We start from the raw sequence: 23,832 nt of genomic DNA, 5'->3' as shown, positions 1-23,832 counted from the left end.
GTGTCGAAAGCTTTTGCAAGGTCAAGGTAGGCTGTATGGACTGCCTTTCCCTCATCAATGGCCTTGGTGACTGTTTCGAAGAAGTCAACCAAGTTCAAAAGGCATGATCTGCCCTTGACAAAGCCAAACTGGGTCGGGTCCAATGTCTGCAAGTCCCCTATGTCTTTGTTTATGAGTTCCATTATGATCCTCTCCATAGCTTTGCAGACCAATTAAGCTTTTGGGGCGGTAATTACCAGGGTCCGTAGAGGCACCGCCTTTGTGGAGTGGGACCACAGTTGCCGTACGCCACTCCTTGGGCACGTAATGTTTGGAGGAACACCTTGGGGAGGATAAGAGAAAGGAAAGAGTTAACTGTTAGTAAACAAACCTTTATATTTTTATAATGCATGATATCTGCATGCTATAAAGTAAAGTTTCTTAGTTACTTTCAATTGTAATGGAGATACTAAAGTAAGAGGTGGCCCCTGTTTTATTTTTTCCTTCTTTTCTCTTTCTCCTTGTTTAATTTTAAGAAATGTAGGCACTGCACTGTAAAAAAAAAAAAAAAAAAAAAGAAGAAAAGTCTGTTCAAATTAGTATGATACAAGAAAAAAATGTTGTGCTTTTTCTCATTCTTGCATTAGGGAAATGACTGGATTAAGGCTGTTGGCTTTATGTAGTAAAGAGATTTAAGAGAAAGCAAATAAATAAAAAAAGAACATTGAATATAACAAAGGCTCTCCTCTAGCAAATAAATAAATAAATACTTGTAGAAGCAGCCCTGTATCTGGTTCTCACACAGTCTGATAAAGAGCAATAAAAAACAGACTGCTTCTTTCTTTTAATGTCTTTCTTTCAATTGCTAGGAGATAATGTTTTATAGAAGCTTTCAAGTCTTTTCTCATTCTGGGAGAGAGCAGTAAAGATAAGTCAAAAACCAGACTGCATTTAGTAGAAGCACAGGCTATACCATGCTTCTTAGCATGGATAGCCTTCCTTTTAGATTAACCCAAGTCTATGAGTGTGGCTTTTAGTTTGAGAAAGTTGCTCCTATTAGGAAGTTAAAACTTCAATATTTGCAGATATATACAGTTTTGTGTGTTTATATTAAGTTAATAGGTTTTGGGGGTACATTGGGAGTGTATTTTTTTTGTTTGAGGGCTTTCAATAAAACAAAATGTTTTGTAAGATGTGACCAGCTTAAATAGCTATGGCAAGAAACTACTGTATAAAATGTCTAATTGCAAAACATTACTGTGTGCATGCAAAAGCTGAAACTAGATACTTAATAAAAAGTTGTTATAAGTATATTAACTTGCTGCAGGAGACATATTTGGAAAGGCTTGCATGTCTGAATTTGATAAAGAAAGATTTTCAGGACAGTTATTCAGCAGAATACCTTGGACAAAGTAAAACAGGGGTACTTATATTAATTGCAAGAAGAGCCTAAATATTGATAGAAAAGGATAAAAAAGGTAATCTTAGATATGTAGTACTAAGAGGCTACAGGGGAGGAAGATTGCAATAGCATGCATTTATATTCTACCTAAAACTGCTATTATGGAGCTTAAGAAAATTCTGGGAGAAATAATCAGTTTTCAGCGGGGAATATTACTTATAGGTGAGGACTGGGATTTGATTTGCTTCAGCGAAGATGTTTGTGAGGCTCAGAAGGGAAAATATAACAAAGAAGGACAGATTTTTGAAGAAATTTCTGAAAATAGTAAAATATCTGGCATGGAAGATGTAAATTCAGTAGTAGGACTGGGCAGTGGAAATTATTTGTGAATTATTACAGAAAACAGAAATGTCTTCTGAAAATATAGCTAGGGAGTGAGATAAAATGAAACTGGAGTTTAAAAATAGTATGTACATAAAAGAAAGAGAGATATGGTTAAGAAGCAACAAGAATTATTTAGAGGGAGTGACAAATGTTAAAGTATTGCAGAATAGGGGGAATCCCACAGAACAAGAAGAGGAGCAACTGCAGAATGCTAAACAGAAAATAAAGGATTACCTCAATAACATGTATGAGTTTAGAAAGATTGCTGTTAAGTAACTGTTTTTGATAATAATACCAGAGAGCAAAAACTTTTAATGAAACAACTCAGGCAACAGAAAGTAGAAAAGGTTGTCGCCAGGCTTAGGGAGCCTATAACAAGGAAGATAACAAGAGATCCTGTAGAGGTATTAGAAATATTTTGGAAATTTTATGAAGGTCTGTATAAAGCAGAGAAATATGAAGACCAAGTAAAAGTGCAAATGGAAATGTTTATGGAGAATTAAATATACCAAGTTAGAGGTAGATGAGGCTCAATTACTAATTAATAATAGTTAGGTTAGGAGGAGATTTGTTGAAAAATGTGATGTATAACCAATCAACAGTAAAGTCCCCAAGGATATATGGTATTCCTGTGGAAGTTTGGAAGCTAGGAGGGAAAAAACTGATAAAGATCTGGAAGGTTTTATTTAACAGTATTTTAAGTGGAGGAGAAGCACCAACTTCCTGGAAGAAAGCAGTGGTGGCTGTAATACCTAATGACGGCAAAGACCTATTAGATGCAGCTTCGTAAAGGCTTATTTCAATCCTAAACTATGATTATAAAGGGTTTATGCCTATAATGGCTAAAAGAATGGCAAAGGTGATGCCAAAATTGATAGTCATGGAGCAGTCTAATTTTGTGGAGGGGAGGCAGACATCTGAAAACATTAACAGACCATTGATAATTCAGAGGGAAGCTGAATAGAAGAAAATACCAATGTTGTTGGTGGGTCTTGATGCAGAGAAAGCATTGGGCAGACTAAGCTGGGAATTTATGAGCAGAGTAATGGTAGCATTTATTTATTTTACATTTGTTAACCGGGAGAGTCCGACTGGATACATGTCCATTTTCAGCGGAGGCACGGGGAGAAAAGCTCCACATGTGCAAAAAAATAAGTGACAATATATAGTCATGGTTACATTGAAATTTAGCAGCATTGTAAGTTTATAGAATGAAATATGTACACAAATCTTTTAACAGCATTGCAAGTTCATAGAATGACATATTTACGCAGATTGAATTTTAAGGATGACAAACAAGAGAAAGGTTGGTTAGTTAAGAAGGGAAGTTGTTAGAAATTACATGTAAAAGGGTAAAAACAGCCTTAGAATGGCTAGGATAACAAGACCCCATTCTTATAATTATATCTTAATGGCTGTTGAGAAGTGTATGTAGTCTGGGTAGAGAAAGGTTTAGAAAATTATACTTATAGGTTCAGGAAGTTATTATAATTGGGTGTTTCTCCTATGTGAGTTGTGCTTTTATTGGGTTAGTCTAGGCTTAGACATGGACATAGCCAATGGGTTTTTAGGTGTTTATTTAGGGATATTTTGAATTGGGTTAAGGAGGATGTAGTAGTAAGATCTGTGGGGAGTGAGTAAAATTTTTTACTAGCAGAGTTGGAGAATAATGATTCTCCAGCTGAGTTGTTGGCTTTGGCAGATTGTACTAGCATTCTGTTGGATGAGCGGAGGGATGCTAAGTTACTGTAGGGAGTGATAATTGTCAGAATGGGTGTACTGTTAGATTGGTAGAGGATTTTATGAATAGCTATGAGTTGGTTATACTGGAGTTGATAGGGTAGTTCTAGCCAGTCTAGTGTTTGAAGATTTTGACAGTGATGGGTTCTGTAGGCTGAGCCTGTGGCGAATCTAGCTATATTGTTATAGTAGCTTGTAAATTTGTTAATGTTCGACTTGCTTAGGTTTATGAAGATGGGTTAGGCATAGAGAAGGGTAGATAGGAGATGTTTGCGCTATAGCAGTTCTGGCAGATGGGGTTAGGAATTGTTTAATCCATTTCAAGGAGCCTAGGTTTTTTTGTTAACTGTTTTTATGGTTTTGTCTATATGAGCATCATACTTTAGATTATTATCTATAATTACAGCAAGTAGTTTTGTGCAAGGTTCTGGAGAAATTATGGTGCCATTGTTGGATGAGATTGTAATAAGTGGTGATGTGATCTTATGGGTAGGGGAAAGAAGTAGTAGTTTGGTTTTATTTGGGTTCAGTGGGAGACGGCGACTATTGACCCAGTCCTCTACTTTGTTGAAGGTGATTTGGGATAGGCATTGTAGTTCTGTGAGGGTGGTGGCAGAGCAGATTAGGGTGGAGTCATCTGCATACTGAATACATGTTGCATCTGGGATAACTTTGGGTAGGTCGTTGATGAATATGGAGAAAAGGAGGGGCCTAATATAGATCCTTGAGGGACACCAAGTGTGACTGGTTGAAGGGGGAATAGATTGTCTTTCCATAGTACAGCTTGTTGTCTGCCATGCAGGTAAGAGTGGAACCAGTTGATTACTAGGTTGTCTACGCAAAGTGAGTTTAGTGTGTCTAGGAGTAGATGGTGATTCACCATATCGAATGCCTTGGATAGGTCAAGAAAGAGAGCTGAAGAGAGCTTGTTGTGATTACAGTTTTGATTTATTGTGTGAGAAAAGGAGAGAAGGGCTGTAGTTGTACTATGGGCAGGTCTAAATCCATGCTGGGATGGGGCTAGGAGAGCATTCTGAATAAGGTGAGTTAGAATTTGCTTATGTAAACAGTTTTCCATTATTATGGCCAAGGAGAGATAGGATGGCTATAGGTCTGTAGTTTGAGAGTTCAGTGGAGTTTCTCTCTTTGTGAAGTGGAATAATGTGGGAGATTTTCCAGATGGAGGGGATGTAGGATTTGTAGACAGTACGATTGATTAAGATGGAGATAGGGTATGCTATTTCATTACCGGCTTTTTGTAGAAATTCTACAGGAAGAAGGTCTGCTGCAAGGGTTGTGGGTTTCAGTTTCTTAAGTAGGGACTTAATAAAGGCTGTGGGGATAGGATCAAATTTGAAGGGGAGTATATTTTCCTGAGTGTGGTAGTATTAGAGGTGTTGGGAGATAGATTATTAACTAGGGACTGCACTATTTCTGTAAAGAAAGTATTAAAGGTCTTTGCAACAAATTTAGGGTGTAGATGTATGGTAGTTGAGGGGGGTGGGGGTTGAGGATTTAATAGGGTGGAGCAATTTATTAAGGCCTGACCAGAATTTTTGTGGCTGATTTTGTTGCTTTTACTGTAAATTGAAATAGTAGTTTTGTTTGTCTAGCATAATGGATTTTTTTGCCTTGTTTCTCAGTTGTTTGTATCTGATGTGGCCTTGTGCGGATTTGGTGGATCAGGAGGTCCATGCTGTATTTCTAGCAATACGTTTTTGTCTAGTACCATTGGTTAGCCATGGAGCTATTTTGTTTTTGGTTCTGATTGTACGTTTGGGAGCATGCCTGTCTAAGATGGCTAGGAATTTAGCATTAAAGTCTGAGACTGCTTCGTCAAGGGGAAGTAGTTTAAAATTGGACCATTTTCATGAGTTATGTTTGGCCTGGAAATTAGTCAAATCAAAGTTCTTTGTATTCCTAATGGTTTAAAAGGTAGTTTGCTGAGGCATGTCATTCCTTTTTCTGTTTATATAGGTTAGGAAGTGGTCACTCATGTCCTCAGGTAGGGTGCCTGATTTATATAACTGGCATTCGTTGTTTATTGAAGTCCAGTCTAGGATACTTTCCTTATTGTTAGGCTTATTGATTCTGGTAGGGGAAGTTATAATCTGGGAGAAGCTGTGTAAGTTAATATGCGTGGTGGTGTAGTTTGATGAACAGGTTTTCCAGTTGATATTGAAGTCCCCGAGAATAATAGTTTCTTGGCGGTGGTTAGTGGATAGCCATTGGAGGGTACCTTCTAAGTTGTCTATGTTGTCACCTGGGGGAATATAGACACACACTATGTTCACAGAATTGTGTTTGTTAAGCTGGACTTTTGGGATGAGCGTTTCAGAGTTACTAGTTATAAGTTGGGTTGCCAACTTTTCATGTCAAAAATTCTGGACATGTAAGTGAAAGCAAAATGCGTGCAATTTTGGTACTCCCGTCCCTTCCCACACAGCCATTCCAGTGTCCCATTACTTAGCTATTTCTCCATTTCTTCCCAGTTGCCATAAACACTGTTCAAAGCTCTCAGTTTGGATACTGTTTTCTGCTTTACTTCTACAGTGATTACAGAGATTTGGACTTAATTTAAATCTTTTATTTCAAATTTTATAGCACATACACTGACAGACATTTGCTAAACAAAGTAATGCAGTCTCACAATGAAAACAGACTTAGCATTAAAACTTTTCTGCCTTTGAAACACACATTCGCTGAAACAGCATTGAAACCCGCATTCAAAGAAAATGTATCTGACCAGTGGTGAATTAAGTTTACCTTTAAGCTGTTTTCAAATCATAGGCCCCTGCACACATTTTAGGACCATGCAAATGTTCTTTGACTCACCTTCCTGATTATAGTAAATTATAATATATAATAATCAAATTATATGGGCTCTGTTCAGCCCAGAGGACTTTCCCGGTAAACAAATGTCAATAAATAAATAATAAATAATATCCCTTGCATAATACAGCAGCACTTATTAGAGCATGTTTTAAATGTGTAGTTTTGAACATTTTTCCAGTAAGCAATGAAACAAAACATATGAACCAATAATGACAAAACTGCCCAATTGAGAACATTTCCACCATAAAAGTCCACTCAAACTTCTGTCATTACAATCCACTAGTATCAGTCAATATGCACAGTCTCTGCAGAACATTAAAAAGATCTCTAACTAATGAAAAGGTTACTGCTAGCAAACAAGTTTGTTTTAGTATCTCATCTACAAATTCGGTGCCTGCTGCCCTTGAAGAATAAATTGCCTATTTTACATTAAAAAATGGTAAGCTGGTAATATTGCAATAAGGAATGGATGGCAAACTGAAAACAGATTCATTAAGTCCCTAAGAAATATTGAAGTCTGAAGAAGTGCTTGATGGTTTAGATAAAAGATAATCCACCATCCCAGAGAAAATCTTGTTTAGCTACACTCTGAAATTCAACTCTGAGAAGCACAGTACTCACACAATTTAGTTTATTTCAAACAAAACAAAGCAAACAAAAGAATTAAGTACAACCTAGCAGGATTCAGCACAATACAAATAATGCAATTCTTTCAATTCCATTTGCGTTAGTTTCGATAAAATGCCCCAATACCAAGCATTTTTGCCAGCTGTTGTCACAATTTAATTCAAAAAAGCCTCTGCTAGAGAGGAATATTTTTCACTACTGAGTATTTACAATACAACACAGTTTCTGGTTCAGTAGTAGTGATGAAAAATAGCTTATTTTTGTGTGCTTTGCTTCCCTTCTAATGCAGGAAGGTATGTATTTCTAGATTTCTTAATAAGCATCCAGAAAGGGAGACATCTTATGTAAACAATGTGCCAGCTGAGATCTTAACAATCCCTTCACCTTGAAAAACAAATAACAGACTGAAGGCATTTGTACAGCTCCCTAAATGTTAAAAATCTGTATAATGATGAAGCTGTCTGCCAGGCAATTAGTTAGCTTTTAGCAGTTCACATAAGAATGAACAGACGTTACAAAAATTTGACCAGGTAAAGAAATATGCTGAACTCTAGTTTAATGCAGTCTAGGCAATGACAGCATCATTGAAAAAACTTAATAGCGTAATACTATGCAGGGCGGCCGTGGTGGTGCAGCGGTTAGCGTTGCTGCTTTACAACAAGAGGTTCTCCGGTTCGATCCTCAGCTGGGGTGCCTTCTGTGCAGAGTCTGCATGTCCTCCCTGTGGTCGCGTGGGTTTCCTCCAGGTGCTCCGGTTTCCTCCCACATCCCAAAGACATGCTGTAGGTGGATTGGACACTCTAAACTGGCCCTAGGTGTGAGTGTGTGCATGTCTATGCTTTCTGTGGAAGGTTGGGCGCTGGGTTGGCAACTCGACACTGTAAAACTCCACTGCCAATCATGAGCAGACAGGTGATCCACTGTGGCGACCCCTAACCGAAAAAAGCCAAAAGACACAACAACTTCGTGAAAAGATGAGTAAAACAGCATCATAAATAAAAACAATTTCATAATTTAGTAACCTTCTGTTTCAAAATACATTTAATATTCATGGAGTCATTCAGACCAAGTATCTTTATTGCATGCAACTTTAGCCACCAACATAGCTACTTAATATCCTTTAACAGTTCTTTGAAATATTACTGTATAGCTAGGAATTCCACATTCTGCTTCCTCTATATATGCAAACAGACTGTGGAACGAGTAGGTAAAACTGCACTTTTATTAAGTACCTGAACCATATTTGAAACATGTCCGTTCATGGTCTACTGCACAGTTCAGGAACTGAAATTCCAAACACAGACGTAAACAACCAGTCACACAGATGCAGAAGACTGTTTTTGTCTTCTGCGTCTGTGTGCGACTGGATGCAAAGTCATTTTGTTTTTAAATTAAAAGAAAATTAATCTCCTGCCATTTTTTCAGGACAATATGGTGTCCTTTCCATTTTCCGGACAGTGTACCTTAATTTAGGACAGTCCTGAAAAATTCTGGACAGTTGGCAACCCTAACTGGCCTTGTGGGGTACTAAATGTGGATACTTCTAGAGTGGATTTATACATGATGGCTACTCCACCACCTTTCCTAGAGATGTGGTCAAGTTTTATTATATTGTAGTTGGGGGGTATAATCTCATTATCAGGGATAATGGGTTTGAGCCAGGTTTCTGTAAGGCATAGTAGGTCAGGGGAGTGTATGTCCAGGAGGGCATGCAGATAGTGAACTTTCTTATTTATACTTCTGATGTTTAGGTGACAGACCAGTAATGAATTAGGGGCATTATATGAGCTCCGTAGGTTAGTGAGAGTGCTGTTTGTGGAGTTGGTGGTATCAGATGAGTTTGGGCCTGGGTTAGGGTGGATGTCACCATCGGCTATGAGGTTAGGTAGTGACCTCCTTTCAGGTTTGTGGATTTTTAGTAAGAGTTGTTGATAGTATTTAGTATATTTAGTATGAAATGAAGCGGTTTAGGATTAGTAGAATTAGAAAAGAGGTGGGGTAGTCTTGGAGTGGAGTAGTGTGGTTGGTTTATAGTGGTGGTGCTGGAAATAGGATACTGATAGCTAGGTAGGTAGTGGTATTCATAGGCAGTGAGAAGATAAAGTATTACAAGTGGGGGTATGAGGTAATAAAGAGGTTTAAGTTTTGGTGGTAAGATGGGAGTTTATGGAGGCAATGTGGGGTAAATAGCATTTGTGTTAGAGTGTGTAGGTGGGGAGGTGAAAGAGAGTGAATTGTGGGAAAGTGATGGATTGGGAGGAGTGGTTGGGTGTAAAGACATGATATGTTGTAGATGGTTGTTTCTGGTGTGTGGGGGTGGCAGTTAATGAGGGGGTGTGGTTAGGTGAGTATAAATGTAGGAGTACTGGGGGTGGGTGGGAATAGAGGGCAGGGTAGGGGAGTAGAGTGAGCCTGCAGGGCGAATGGAGTGGGTAGAGGTAAATGAAGGCTGACTTCAGGACAAGTTGGGTTGGGAACAATCAGCAGAGTAGATAGCTGGTCAAGTTGCCAGAGTGCACAGAGAGAGATTATAGGCTGTAAGGCCTAGAGGTGGGGAAGCAGATATGGTCGTAGGGGAGAGGGGTAGAAAGTAGTAGTAATGAGGAATTACACTGGATATTTGATTGGGAGCTGCTCTTAAGGCAGGGGATAGTGGAGTCAGGCCACCACTAGTGGTCAAACCTTGCAAGTACAGCAAAGTTCCTTGTAGAACCCGGGGCTGGAAAGCGTATGAAATGTGTTTTTATCATGGCTAGGAGAAGGCCATAGAAGACTAGATAAGTGGGTACAGAGAAAGGGGTGAGTGGCTGCTGCAGTACCTGATAGAGAGCGAGTTCTAACCACCTAGCAGGGGTGTGAGACTAGCTTCTAAGTTTAGCAAAACTCAACAGTATTCATATATACTTTGGTTTTAATTGCCTTGAAACTGCAGAGGTAATTCTTTCAGAGGGTAGGTTAAGCAGGTCCTTTGCAGTTTAAACAGAGGTACCAGCTTCTTTACCACATCCAGCAGGGTGGAATTTATTTTCTGCATAGGGCAGAGGACAGGGACGTTTGGTTTTAATTCCCTTGAAACTGCAGAGGTAATTCTTTCAGGGGGGAGGTTAAGCAGGTCCTTGGCAGTTTAAACAGAGGTGCCAGCTTCTTTACCATGTCCAACAGGGTGGAATTTATTTTCTGCATAGGGCAGAGGACAGGGAGGTTTGGTTTTAATTCCCTTGAAACTGCAGAGGCAGTTCTTTCAGGGGGTAGGTTAAGCAGGTTGTTGGCAGTTTAAACAGAGGCGCCACCTTCTTTATCACGTCCAGAAGGGTGGAACTTATTTTCTGCATAGGGCAGAGGACAGGGAAGTTTGGTTTTAATTCCCTTGATACTGCAGAGGTAATTGTTTCAGGGGGTAGGCTAAGCAGGTCCTTGGCAGTTTAAACAGAGGCACTGGCTTCTTTACCATGTCCAGCAGGCTGAAATTTATTTTCTACGTAGGGCAGATGACAGGGAAGTTTGGTTTTAATTCCCTTGAAACTGCAGAGGTAATTCTTTCAGAGGGTAGGTTAAGCAGGTCTTTGACAGTTTAAACAGAGGCACCGGCTTCTTTACCATGTCCAGCAGGGACGTGTTGTATTCCCTGATAAAATTATAAGGTCATTATGAGGATATATGAGGGATCGGAAGTGAAAATTAATGTTGGTGGGTTCCTCTCTGATAATTTCTGTTTGAAGAGAGGAACCAGGCAGGGATGTCCTCTTTCCCCTTTGTTATTTGCCCTATATTTAGAAGCATTGGGAAAGAAAATAAGAGACTTTGAAATTCAAGTATATAATTGATATGGTGGTCAAGAAAAGATCGCTGTATTTGCCAATGATATTTTTTATACCTGATAAAACCAGAAAAGGACATTTTAGTGTTGTGCAACATTTTGACACAATTTTAAATCCGCTCGGGATACAAAATTATAAAGCTAAAACAAAGGTAATAGCTGTAAATTATTTTCCCATTCATGATTTGATTCAGCAATAAACATATTAATGCGCGGATGATAAAATGAAGTACATTAAGAGTATGGACTAAAAATGATTCTGGTGTGGCAACTAAGGAAATGTGGGAAGTGATAAAAGATAATACAAAAATTGAGAAATTGGAAGCTCTGTTATATGCATATGGATAACAAGATACAAGCAGTTAACATGTTTTTAGTCCCTTTAATTTTATACACAGGTCAGGCATATTTTTATCAATCAGAGAAGTTGTGGATAGCAATTAATAAAAAAGCTGACTCGTTTTATATGGGAGGGGAAGACAGCAAGAGTCAAGTGGGATATGCTGATTCTTCCAGTTGAAGAAGGCAGTTTGGGATTACTGGCTTTGAAAGGGTATTTCAGAGCTACACAGTTAAGGCTCCTATACATAGCACAAGCAGAAACCTATAATTCATAGTGGAAAGCGATGATGATGAAACATGGGGGAAGTTTAAGAAGCAAGGAGAGACTTAAATTTTGGATGCAGATCCTTAAGGAGAATAACAATAACCATGCAGAATACTATATTCATAAAGTAGCAGAAAGTATTCTAGGAACTAAGCCCACAAGGGAATGGAGAAAGGAGGTTCTGCTGATAGGGATGACTGCAATTTGGGATACAGTCAGTAAGCAAGAGGTGGCTGGAATGTATTGGAGAAAACTGGGAAAAGGACCAAGGTATTGGGAGCAAATAATTAGAGAGGGAAAGGTAATAGAATGGGAATAGGCCAAGAATTTATTTGGACTGCAGGATAGAGATTGCTTTTCCTATCAAGGACTGATCCTAGAGTATAGGCAGAGAGAATGAAATAGGGAGATCCTCAGTAAAGGACCAGCACTGGTAGGGTTTTTAGTAGAGTCTAGAACTGAAGCTGCTATTAAAAATGGAATAATTAGTAAAGCATACAAAATATTGTATGATAACTGTAAGAATCAATCAGAGTAGGTTAGAAAGGATTTGGGAAGAGAGATTGGATAAGCAATTCACAAAGAAACAATTGGTGGATATATGTCTCCCAAATATGCAACAAAGTCTATAAGATTTAGGATATTTGCTTGGAAGTATTTACATAGGTATTTTTATACATATTTTTCTGGGAGTGTAATCAGTTGGCAGACTTTAAAGATTTCCTATAGACTGCTCTGTCAGAGATGCACTGTGAGCACACTGGTGAATCTAAGGAAATTGTTTATTTCAGCTATGATACAGAATCGTAATTGTCTAGACATAGTAAGGCCTTGCTGAGTCTAATTATGGTGGCTGTCAAAAAAGTAATACTAGAAAATGGAAATCAAAGTCTAAATCACCTTTACTAGAAACAGTGAATATAGTAAGAGAGAGAAAACAACTGGAACTGGGATCATTAGTAAATGGTAGGAGCACATTACACCGGAAAAAAATGGGAAGTTTGGGAACAGTACATGCAGATGAGAAATGAGGTTTAAAAGAAAGCAGGATTTGAATGAGCTATGTAATGTTTGACTGGCAATTACTGGATGTATTATAAGTGATACATAATGTTTGCAATTACAATTATGTCAGCATGGTTTGTGATGTATAATGTTTGCAACTAAAATTATGTTAATGTGATTTGTTTTCATTTATAGAAATGTGTGATTGCTTATGTCATGTGTGGTAATTTAATAAAGAAGTTTCTTGTTTAAAAAAAAAATAAAAGTACAATCAGACTGATTCAGTTTTAGGCTTTTCAACCAAACTAGGAGTGATTTATTTGTCTCTTTTTGTCAGAACTCAGTTAGGGTCACCAAATAAGTCTATATCCTCTGCTCCACGTCTACTATCGGTCCTCAGCTGCTGGAAATGTCCTGACACTCCATTTCCTAAAAAATAAACTGAAACTGAACTGTACCTCCTTCAGTAAACTTAAATATACCAGCCATTATGACATGCTGTCCAGCAGTGTGCATACTTCTATTTGAACCAAGTTTTGCTACCTGCTTCCTCATCTGATGTGATGATAGCATGATCTTGTAACTTGACTGTAACAACTTCTAATTTCATATCTTTGGAATATACAGCCTTTCGTGTATTCTTGATCCCTTGTCTATTTTCACAATGTCATAATTTTGCATTAGAGTACTTGTACCACTTGTTGACAGAGTTTGGTGTGTGTGTGTGTGTGTGGGGTTTCAACTTTAAAAAAATGTTGCCATAACGCCTTCTTGCACAGTTTTGATATATAGAATGCTACCTCTAGGTGGCTGATCAGTTTACAACTATTGTTGCCATGTTGTTGTGATTTTTATTAGTGTCACACTTGGCATGAAAAGTATGACCTTGTATTACTTGCAACATTAAAATATGTTTCTTTTAATTTGGAAAACTAATGACTGTTAAGCTAAAACATTAAATATAGTATACAATAAAACAAACAAAGGCAAAAACACAAATAAAGGATTTATGATACAGGTTAAGCATTTCAGATTCCTAATACAATGCTTGCTGATTGATAATACTCTGTTTTAACATGCTTTTCATAGGGAAACTGACAATTATATCATCTCATGTTACTTATTTTTCTCAGTAAGGGTTAGTTAAGCTTTATGGAGGAACAACAACATACCTCTCCATGTTCAGAAACGATTTTCCTTATGTTTGTTATAATGTGCGTAATTAGTTTTTATCTTAAGTCAGTCAACCACAAAGGGGTGCTGTTGGCGGAGTTAACAAAAGTTTTTATGATGCATTTTCCTTGGTCCAGGCTTTATGCAAAGATTAAGAGAACTAGGTCATAGCAATATTCACCTGCAGTTTCTTCAAAGGTTTAGTACAATATAAAGAACTTGACCAACTTTAGTAACCATCATTGGGAAGAGAGAGGTGTTAGGATGTAAGAGAAATGTGAGTTGCACCTATGTCTGGTAAAACCTGCTGCAGAATTTGCCATATGTATGTTTTGCAGTTGTATGAAAAGGTTGTAAACTTATTACTTTTTTCTGTGAATGCAAAAATAGTGATGTTATTAATTTTGATGGGTTTGTGGAATCTGGTTGTTTTCCTGATTTCTGTTTAAGTGTACTAAATTCTCGTACTAATGCAGAACAATCATTTATATGTGGTATATATACTATACACACACATGCATACACTATATATAAATATATGTACTGTACACACACACACACACACATGCCCAAACTATATATAAACCCAGACCCACACTATATATACGCGCATACACACACATTTATGTAAAAGTTAGCAAGAAAAAAATATATCATGAATTGCATTAGAGTTTCTACACAAGTCATGCCAATAATACCCAAAATCAGGAAACAGCTTACAAACAGCATGTAAATTGTTGTAACTTCAGAAAGTGAATAACATCTATAAGTATGTTACATAAACAGAATATGGTAATTCTGACTTGTAGAGCTCTTTCAAGGCATCAGTCATAACTCTCTGTGATGACAGATATGGACTCTGGACATTTTTAGAGTTGCACATGAAATCCTGTGATCTGCTGACAGAAATGTGGATGTTGTGAATTTGTTCAAGCAGAGCTCTCAGTAGTGTCCTTTACACTGTGATATTTACAAGTGATTGTTTATTTTTTCTGTGAAGTGTACCCAATACTATATTTCTATCTAAAACTGTTTTATATTGTACACACACACACACGCGCGCGCGCGCACGTGTGTTTATACCTACACATATACATATAAAGAGAGAGAGGGATAAGGTATCTTTGTTGATCTGCATTTCATTTGATGTATGTACATTGGTAAATGAAATGCATTACTGCAGATTCTTTTTGTGCAACAGCATAAGGGGTATGTTCCATTCACTTACACTGTTAAGGTGATTTGCCCAGTAATTACAAGATCTGGGACATTTCTTAAGCCAGGAAGCTAATTCTGTAAAAATGCAGTTAGAAGATTCCTCAAAGGGAGAGCTAAACCAAGAGCATGTAAACAAGCTCATTAATGTGTAAATGCAATCTGTTTGATAACTTCTGTGGTTTTTATATGACGATAAGATATGTGTGTGTGTATAAAACACAAGCCGAGAAGATCAGAATAGAAGGAATTAAGAACTACTCTGCAGCTGATGATTTGTGAGTGCCGATGCAAGTTTGTGTCTGGAATAATTTTTGACAGTCCATCTAATATGTTTAGTCCTCAATAATTCCTTTAGTAAGAGATCGAAGAAAAGTTGTAGACAATTTTTTTTCTTTATTGCAATTTGTTCAAAAGGATTGTTTTTGGTCTGTTATGCAGTTCATTATATCTCTTTATATTTAAGAATTTACTGTATTGCTTACGTCATTCTTTTCTAAATAGAGTATTTTTACTTTTTTCATTTTAAATAGGTGCTAGTTGGTCACTTCTTGCTTATTTATTAATGCATTTGTGAGTGTTTGTTGCTGAAGAGTGGCAGACTGCTGGCATCTGCCACTAAATGGCTAGATCACTCTGCTGCACAGTATCATTTACGAGTATAATTATTTAGTTTATTAACAAGAGTGAAGCAGTGGGTAGTACTCATAGTCATATACTGCACAAGTGTGCACGTTGAAATATATATAAAAAAAAAATATATATATATATATATATATATATATATATATATATATATATATATATATATACACATACACATACATATACGGCCTATGAATTGCCCAAGCAAACTGTGCAGAGATGTAAGAATCAAAGTTTGACTAAAGTGTGCAGATTTCATCTGCACACTTGTATATGACCTGCAAACTTGTATGTTTGCTGTAACATTATTAAGTTTCCAAAGTCAGTTGGTACTACATTCCTGTTTTAGTGTCTTTCTCTCCACCAGATACTTTAGAATTGGCAATGCAGCCAGAGAAAACTGAACTTTTGATATACTAACTCCAGGATCACAAAGACATATGAGAAAGGATTAAGTAATATGTCAGGCAGTCATAGTATATGTGATGTTAGTACTCAGAAATCTCATGAAGAATCTGCTCATTTTTAAGCTTCTAGACAAGTAAACTTGAAAGTAATTAACTTTTTCATCTTGCTTCTATAAAGACACTGTGAGGTATTTTCTGATAAACGGAAAAAGGGCATGTCTGTGAGCCATAGCATGGTTTGCAGGCAAAGACAGTGAACATGTCAAGCACTCTGCATTGTCACAGGGTCATATTTGATGGGAAGAAGTACTTTCAGAGCTCTGTTTTTCCACAGCATTTCCTGCTTGCAGCATGTTATCTAATGAATTTAGGTGTTTCTGCCATGTGTTCTCAGCTGTGTGAACAACTTTAATTATATGTCATTTTTTAAATTGTACCCTAAAATATTGTGTTGTGTATTCAATGTATGCACTGAGTAATTTTTTTAAAACTTTTTATAGACTTTGTCAACTGAATTTCGTATGGATTACTGCTCCTTGTGGCAAGCTCTTCTCAAGGCTGACATGAAGGGAATTAAGAAGTATAGTCAAAGTCTTGGTGCAGGAGAATTGTTCCCACTTTTCGCTTGTATGCTGACAGCCAGATCCTGGGATTCAGTCACTAAAGGCATTAGTCAGACTCCAGTTACAAAGACAGAGGTACAAAATGACAATTTTTTTGTTCTAGTTGAACTTGTGTTACTGTTTTTATAATAATAAAAGAACATAATTCTTGCATATACTAAAAAACATTTGTTCACATATGTTATTAAAGTAGGCATGGAATTCGTATACAAGGTTTTACTTGACTCAGGGGAGCTTAACTTGAATCCTTACAGAGAAAAGTAAGAAGTCACACCAAAACATTTTCCCTTGTCTGTGTTTGCTTTTAACACAGCAGGCAGGTAAAATCTCTTCCCTTTACTTCTGTCATTGTAGCAGCAATGTATGTATATCAGTAGAATTTAAGTGCTTGAGTTTCTGTTTAGCAAGCTCATCCTCCAACTGTATCCAACTGTGGTTGTGCAAACCAGTTCCTCTCTTCATGGGTCGTATTAAGATGCCATGGAGAATTGAAGGAGGAACAATCAGATATTCATTGGAATAGCCTAGAACTCAGAACATAAATTCCTACCTTCAGACTGTAGGCATGTTGTCACCCTCAAGACTAGATCATTGTACATAGTCAGCTTTTGTTTCTGCACACTTGCAATAGTTTGTTTGCCTTTTCTGTTAACTCTTTGGGTCAGGTTTAGCAGTGTCACTGGTATTATGATACCAGCTTTAGCCAGACAAAGGATCTTCTCATCCACTTGACTTCAGAAATTCCAAAAGCATGCACTCTTTTAGAAATGTGCTTAGCCTTCCTCTACATTTGCCACTGTAGTGTATTTCAAGGCAGCTCAGTGTACAGGATCTTAGATTTCTTTTAAAGTAACAGGTTACTACCCCAGACAACCAGATAAGTAATCATCTGTTTCTCCTTACATTTTATGTTAAATGTTGCCTTATATCTTACACACTGGTGGGGGGTGGGGGTGCACTTTTGTGAGCTTGTCTTCTCTCTTTCGTTACTGTAGGCATAATTTTTAGAAGTTTTTGATAGGTCTGTTATAGATACCTGAAATGAAATCTGCTGTTTTGATGGTTGCATCCTTGATGCCTGTACTTTTTTTTTGCACCACCTAGATCAGCTGATCAAACTCTGACTACAGGCCATTGAGTGACTATCTTTACAGATGGAACTATATCCAGTGTTTCCACTACACAGTCTCAGTGAGTCAGTCCACTTACTTCTACTGACCGGTAGAAGATTGACAACCAAATCCCTCCTGTTCTCCTTTAGCTTGTTTTCTAACTTTTTTGGCCTCGTGGTCAAGGATCTTCCATTAGAAGGTGCCTAAAATGGTGATGTATTATTTCCGCATGTCACTTCTGCTTCTGGCAATTTGGTGCAGAGGTTTAAGGCTACATGCTGAAAGACCTACACCTTCAGCAGTTATGGGTTTGATGCTCATAGCCTCCATTTCCATACTGCATGACTGTAAGCAAGTCACTTAACCAGACAGTGGTCCCAGGACACCACTGAAAAGGGGTTTGCTTATAGTGAGCTTACTTGGTTAACAAATATTATTATTATTATTGTTGTTGTTATTATTATTATTACTAGCTGAATCTCAACACTCACCTTCTCATATGAATTCACAGACCAACTTCATTAGGCTGTCTAGGTAAAGCAGTTGTATGAGAGGGAGATTTCCTGTATCCAGAAAATGAAATGCTGGCCAACAGAGCAGCTATAATTTTTAATACCCAAATCTCTAGCTGACATTAAGAAGAAAGAGCATCCTTAACCCAGCAGTTGTTCCTTATCTTGTTTGTTAAAATGACATAGATTGCTTGTGTAAACTTATTTTAATAAAGGCCAAATGACAAACCCTTAAAATTGTGATAGATTCTGAAAATCAGCATGGGGAACTGGAAGTGGAAGATGTAAGAGAATTTATGTAATGAGACCACAGTAATGTAATTAAGGAATGCCATAATCTTGCATTCTTTTGCCACCTGATAATACCAATCCGGCAGCCATGGGTCTAGTTTCTTAAGTGACATTTTATAAACCTTCATGCAACAGCTGTTAGGCTCTGGGTCTTTGCCAGGCAGTGTACATAGGTTTATAGGTACTTACTAGGCTACAGACCACAAGGGTCTTTATAAGTTTAACTGTGTAACCCAACCTATTTTAATTGTGTCCTCATGTAACTTGGGTGGCTGTATGGAGGGGTGTGTTAGTAAGAGGTTGCTAAAGGTTTTGTGGGGAGGGTTATGTTAGTTAGGAAATACTTACTGTCAGCCTCTGTCCATCAAAGACATGAGGGTCAGACTGGGGGTTGAATTTGAAATTTCCCATTCAATGGCAAGGTTTTTTTTTGAATAGGGTTAGAGATGGACTCTGCTCCACATGGATGGGAAGCCTGTTCCAAAGCATGCGGATCCTTTGAGACACATATCTATCTCTCCAGCATGTTATGTTTATCTCTCAAGCAAAGTTCAAAGCCTTGAATCAAGTATATTTGGTGCTGTTTGTTTTGCAGATGGGCAGAAGATCTATCAGGTCAGGATGCCTTATATGCGAGGCATAGATCGCCTCTCAGTAATCTGTAGGAGACTGAGTATGGAGATAGGGCCTTAAAGCGATCTGTGTAGGACAATATGTTTATACCCTTGATTCTCTTGCTGAAGAACATTTGTGTGCATTCCAACTGTTGCATATGCCTGGTCAGGTTCATGCCAAAGGGGACATTGTACTCAATGATGGGTCGGATAAGGCCCAAATAAAGTGGTACTATAACTTCCTTTGACTTGGATACCATACACTACCTTATAAGTTGGGCAACATAGAAAGATTTTCTTACTGACTTGGCTACGTGTTGGTCAAAGGCCAGATTACTGTCTACATATGTTCCCAGATACCTAACTACTGGGTCAACTCTTAGGAGATTGTTTTTGATGTAGTGATTAACATGAGTGGATGTTTTCCTGAAAGGCATTATAATGCACTTCCTGGCATTTATTTGTAATCTGTGGTTTTGGCACCAGTCATTTGTATGTGTTAGATGCTCTTGCAGCATACTAGGGTTGTGGGGGAATGGTAGCTCCCAATTTGCAGACATCTACAAGCTTAGTGAGCAAGAGACCCTTGACATTTGCCTTGACTTCTGAGAAATAGATGCCAAGCACATTGCCCTGAGGTACTCCGCTGGTGCCAGTCTTTTGGAGGAGGTGGACTCATCAATCCTGACTTCATGGGTCCTATCTGTGAGCCATCTCGCAATCCAGTGGGCTACATAGGGATTTATACCTGCTTTAGTGAGTTTGTCAACAATACCTGAGTAGGTTATTGTATCAGATATTTTAGCCAGGTCACGATCAGCAGTATGCACCATTTTCTATTCACCCATTGCTTTGGTGACCCTCTCAAAGAAATCTATCAGGTTAAATAGACAATACTTTGCTTTGACAAAGCCAAACTGGGATGGGTCCAGTGCCTGTAGGTTGCCATTGCCTTTGTTGATCATCTCCCTGATAATTTGTTCCATGGCTTTGGATATAAGACTAGACACAGGTCGGTAGCTTCCATGGTCAGTTGATGGATCACCCTTGTGAAGAGGGATAACCATTGCAGTCCTCCATTCCCATGGTACATAGCCTATTTTGAGTGACTCAAATGGTCCAAAAGACTTTCTGTTGGAGTAACTTGCTATGTGTGGTGTCAGATTGTGCCTGGGAAAATTTACAGTGATAAGATCTTTTCAGTGCAGTATACATTGAGCAGAATGTGCCTCTGTAACGTACATGGATAAGATTATGACCCTGTGCACCAGAGTGTGGATGTTATGCACAGAGCTTGGAGCTTGCTATCCCCCATGATATGGAAACCAAAGCACGTCCTTTTAATTTACAGGGTCAGAGTAAGCCATTTTAATGTACCTGCTTCATAATTTTTCTTGTATTGTAGAGACAGAGATAATGTCTAAGGACAAGAATTTGCCTCTAAAGTATAAAGTGTTACTATATAATATACACAGATCAGAGTCTACCCCATGATATGAAGGAGTCATGGTGTGCCGCATGATATTAAAGCATCAGTGTGTGTCCTGTAATATGCCAGAGTTGTAGTGTGTCATCATAATATACAGGGATTGGTTTGTACCCCTTTGATATGTTTGGGTCAGAGTCTGCCCCAGTAACATCTGTAAGATACTGTATGCAGGAGTCAGAGCATGTCCCCTGCTGTATAAAGGAGTCATAGTGTTTGCATGCAGATACTGGATTGTGCCTGTTTAGATTTTAGGGGCTAAGAGACTTAATTAAGTATTTGTGTATCATGCAGCTTTGTACTTGGCAATACAGAGTTTGAACTCGGGAGGAAATAGATACACCATCCTGTGGAAGACAGACACATTTATATGAAAATTTGCTGCAAGTTACACAATTTCTTGGAGCTGAAAGATGTACCCTCCTCCACTGGAAGAATTCATTTAATGTTTGGCTTCCTGTTCATCTCTCAGAAACATTGAAATGAGCCACATTAAGTACAGTTTTATAACAGTAAATATTTCAGTACTTTTTGATGTGCTTTTGGGATGGAGTCATCCACATCAGGATAAAAATGTCTGATGCCTGACTGTTTTGCTTTGGCCTAGTCTGCCATAATACACACTTAATATATTACATTTGTTACTGCTGTGGAAGCAAGCTTACTTTCCATAAGGTGCAGTGTCCTCAGCTTTGGTCTTTTGAAGGTATGAGAGACATTGCCTCAGAATATATACTAATTTAACTGATGTGTTGATAGCAGTTTAAAACTGTGATTTAGCTGATAGTGGGCTTCTGTGAGTGTAATCCTTTTGAAATGCATGTTCTAGGTATGGTACCAGCAGTGAAGTGGGATGCTATTTTGTTTTTTTATTTAACTGAAAGAGATACCTGTGCAATAAAGAAACCACGAGGGCTGGAACAAGTATTTAAGATGATCTACAGAACTTAGAAATAAAGCAGAAAAGGATTTACTTGCATATCCTTACAAACACTAATAATGTAGTTAGAGAGTACCTAGCAGAAATTCTGCCTTTTAGAAGAAGGCCATATGGGCAAAAATAGAAGCCTGATTGAGGAGACAGATATTAGAAATATAGACTGGCTGAGTGCAGGGAAATGTGTCTGTAACACCTGTGGATAAAGCAGACATTTAAGGAATATTGTCTGCAACATTATTTGGCACATTATAGGCTGTACTAATGGATAGCGTGAAATTGACATCAGACATAAAGTTATTGAAAAATGTCACTGAAGTCACCGAGGCCTCTGTCACCAAGGAAGAAGCAAATGCTGATATATCCCATCTGAAGACACTAAAATGTCAAGACGCAGGTTTTATCTGGGCAGAATTCTCTAAGAGATTTGGGAAATAAGTAACTACTAGACCTATAAAATGGAAATATTCAGATGAGGCTCATTGTCATCTTTATTAAGCACACTTTACAAGTTCTAAGCCATTCCCTTATTAAGTTGCATGGCTATTAATTACAGGGGGTTGGAGCTGTTAGCTGCTGTTGGGCTTCATCTGGTGCTGCCAGAGCTCATACTGTCTTGTCTTTGTGGAAGTAGCCCATTGTAAACTACATCACGTTGAGACACAGATGAGTTTTGATGCTTTTTACTTGAAGGCTGGAAAGAAAAAAATGAGCTAGTGAGCTTTATCCTGTGGTGCATTGTTTCATCCCCTTAGCCTCAGTTTGCCTACTACGTGAGTGTAGGGATTCACTTTATAATCTCGAAATACTGAAATATCGAATTTTAGTATCTTGAGACTATAAAGCCGAAAAATCAAAATACCGAAACCCCAAAAGCGCGAAATTCAAAATTGCGGCTTTTAAACACACCCTACACCAAACAAACAAACACATATACACCTTCCTCCTCATACTACAACAAACAAACAAAACACACAAAAACACAGCAACACAAATACATGAACCTACTCTACATATAAGCAAGGGGCCCCCTGCACCCCCCATGCGGGGGGGCTGTGCCCCCCCACACCCCTGCTACTTATATATACTAACTCCGAGGTTGGACTAAAAAGACAAAGACACGAAACCCACCACTACACAATCTACATTCCCTTCGCACAAACACACATCACATATGCACAAACACCACCATTCTCAACACTTATACACTCACACTCTTACCTACATACTGTAACCTACACCTACACCTTCCCAACACACTGACATACACTAAAATCCCTACCCAAAACCATTAAAATATAAGCACTTGTCTGAATCTCCAGCTATCCATTAACACAGCGCACCACCACAACAGGTGAGTTGACATTTCCAGATTCAGTTATGTGGTCTTTCGCGGAACTGGGCTTTCGCTATTTTAGTCTAGAGAAACTGAAATTCGATAGTGAAGTGAACCTGTGTCTAGGCAAGTCACTTAATCACACTGTGCTCCTGTTTCACTTCTGAAAAGAGGCTTGTGTCAATTTAATTCACTGGTTTTCATATCCATGGAAAGGGTAGAGGTCAGAAGTGGGGATGGTAGCCTTGGTTGGGGGGGTATACATTCCATGCTTAAAATACCAGGGACATGCACTGACAGATGAGCTCAGGCATAATAGTGTTATGTCACTGCATATTAGGCACTGGGGTGGGGAAATGAATAGGAGCTATTAAAAAATACATAAAATCGGTATGGCTGTGAGTATGACACTACTCATTCTTCTGTCATGCAAGGCGGGGAGTTGGATTAGGTCCGGAGGAGTTGGGAGTGACTCCTGGTGTTCCAAATCGAAGTGAGAAAACAGTGGTACTTGAAGGTCTGCTTCATAGGGACCCCAAAAAATATTTAAAAAAATAAGGTTGGATGTAGCTACTTAACTAGCACTGTATTCAGCATTTTTTTCTTCCTTTCCCTTCTGAATGTCTTCACCCAGTTTTTTCAGATAAACTTTTGACCACAAGGTTAATTTATATGTTTCATATCACCTGCGGAGAACTAACATGCATTCAGAATAATGTACAGTATTCATAAATACATAGAGGTTGTAGAGTATTTCCATAGCAAGTATATCTGTCAACTTCTTTGCTGAAAAATTCTGGACAAAGCCACAAACAATGGGGATACAGCAGCTCAAAATCAGGGACAAGTTTTAAATACTATTTTAATTCAAAATTTGATATAACGAGAAGTTCTGAATCAACTTGTATTTTCTGAAAAATAAAAAGTATGAAACTTTAATATTTAGCATTATTGACTGCCTGCAGTCCTTAATGATTTACCAGTAAATCACAAATTTTATGAGGGATGGGGTAGAAAACGATAACATAAAATCAGGGACCATTGAGAGGTGTGATAGCAGGGCATCCCACTATATTTGATCAGTG

General features: G+C 38.1%; 1 protein-coding gene across 1 annotated transcript in view; it reads left to right on the top strand.

Moving 5' to 3' along the window:
- The window catches only part of LOC122804269 (aarF domain-containing protein kinase 1-like), a 1,777,942-nt gene that overhangs the window by 768,453 nt on the left and 985,657 nt on the right, over nt 1-23,832 (top strand). Inside the window, exon 3 of the mRNA XM_044074046.1 lies at nt 16,337-16,534. Coding sequence (XP_043929981.1) covers nt 16,337-16,534 — 198 coding nt within the window. The remainder of the gene's footprint in view (nt 1-16,336; nt 16,535-23,832) is intronic.

The sequence above is a fragment of the Protopterus annectens genome, chromosome 6.part0, assembly GCF_019279795.1.
Source record: "Protopterus annectens isolate FY-2018-M chromosome 6.part0, PAN1.0, whole genome shotgun sequence".
NCBI lineage: Eukaryota > Metazoa > Chordata > Ceratodontiformes > Protopteridae > Protopterus > Protopterus annectens.
This window is presented reverse-complemented; position numbering and strand designations above follow the sequence as displayed.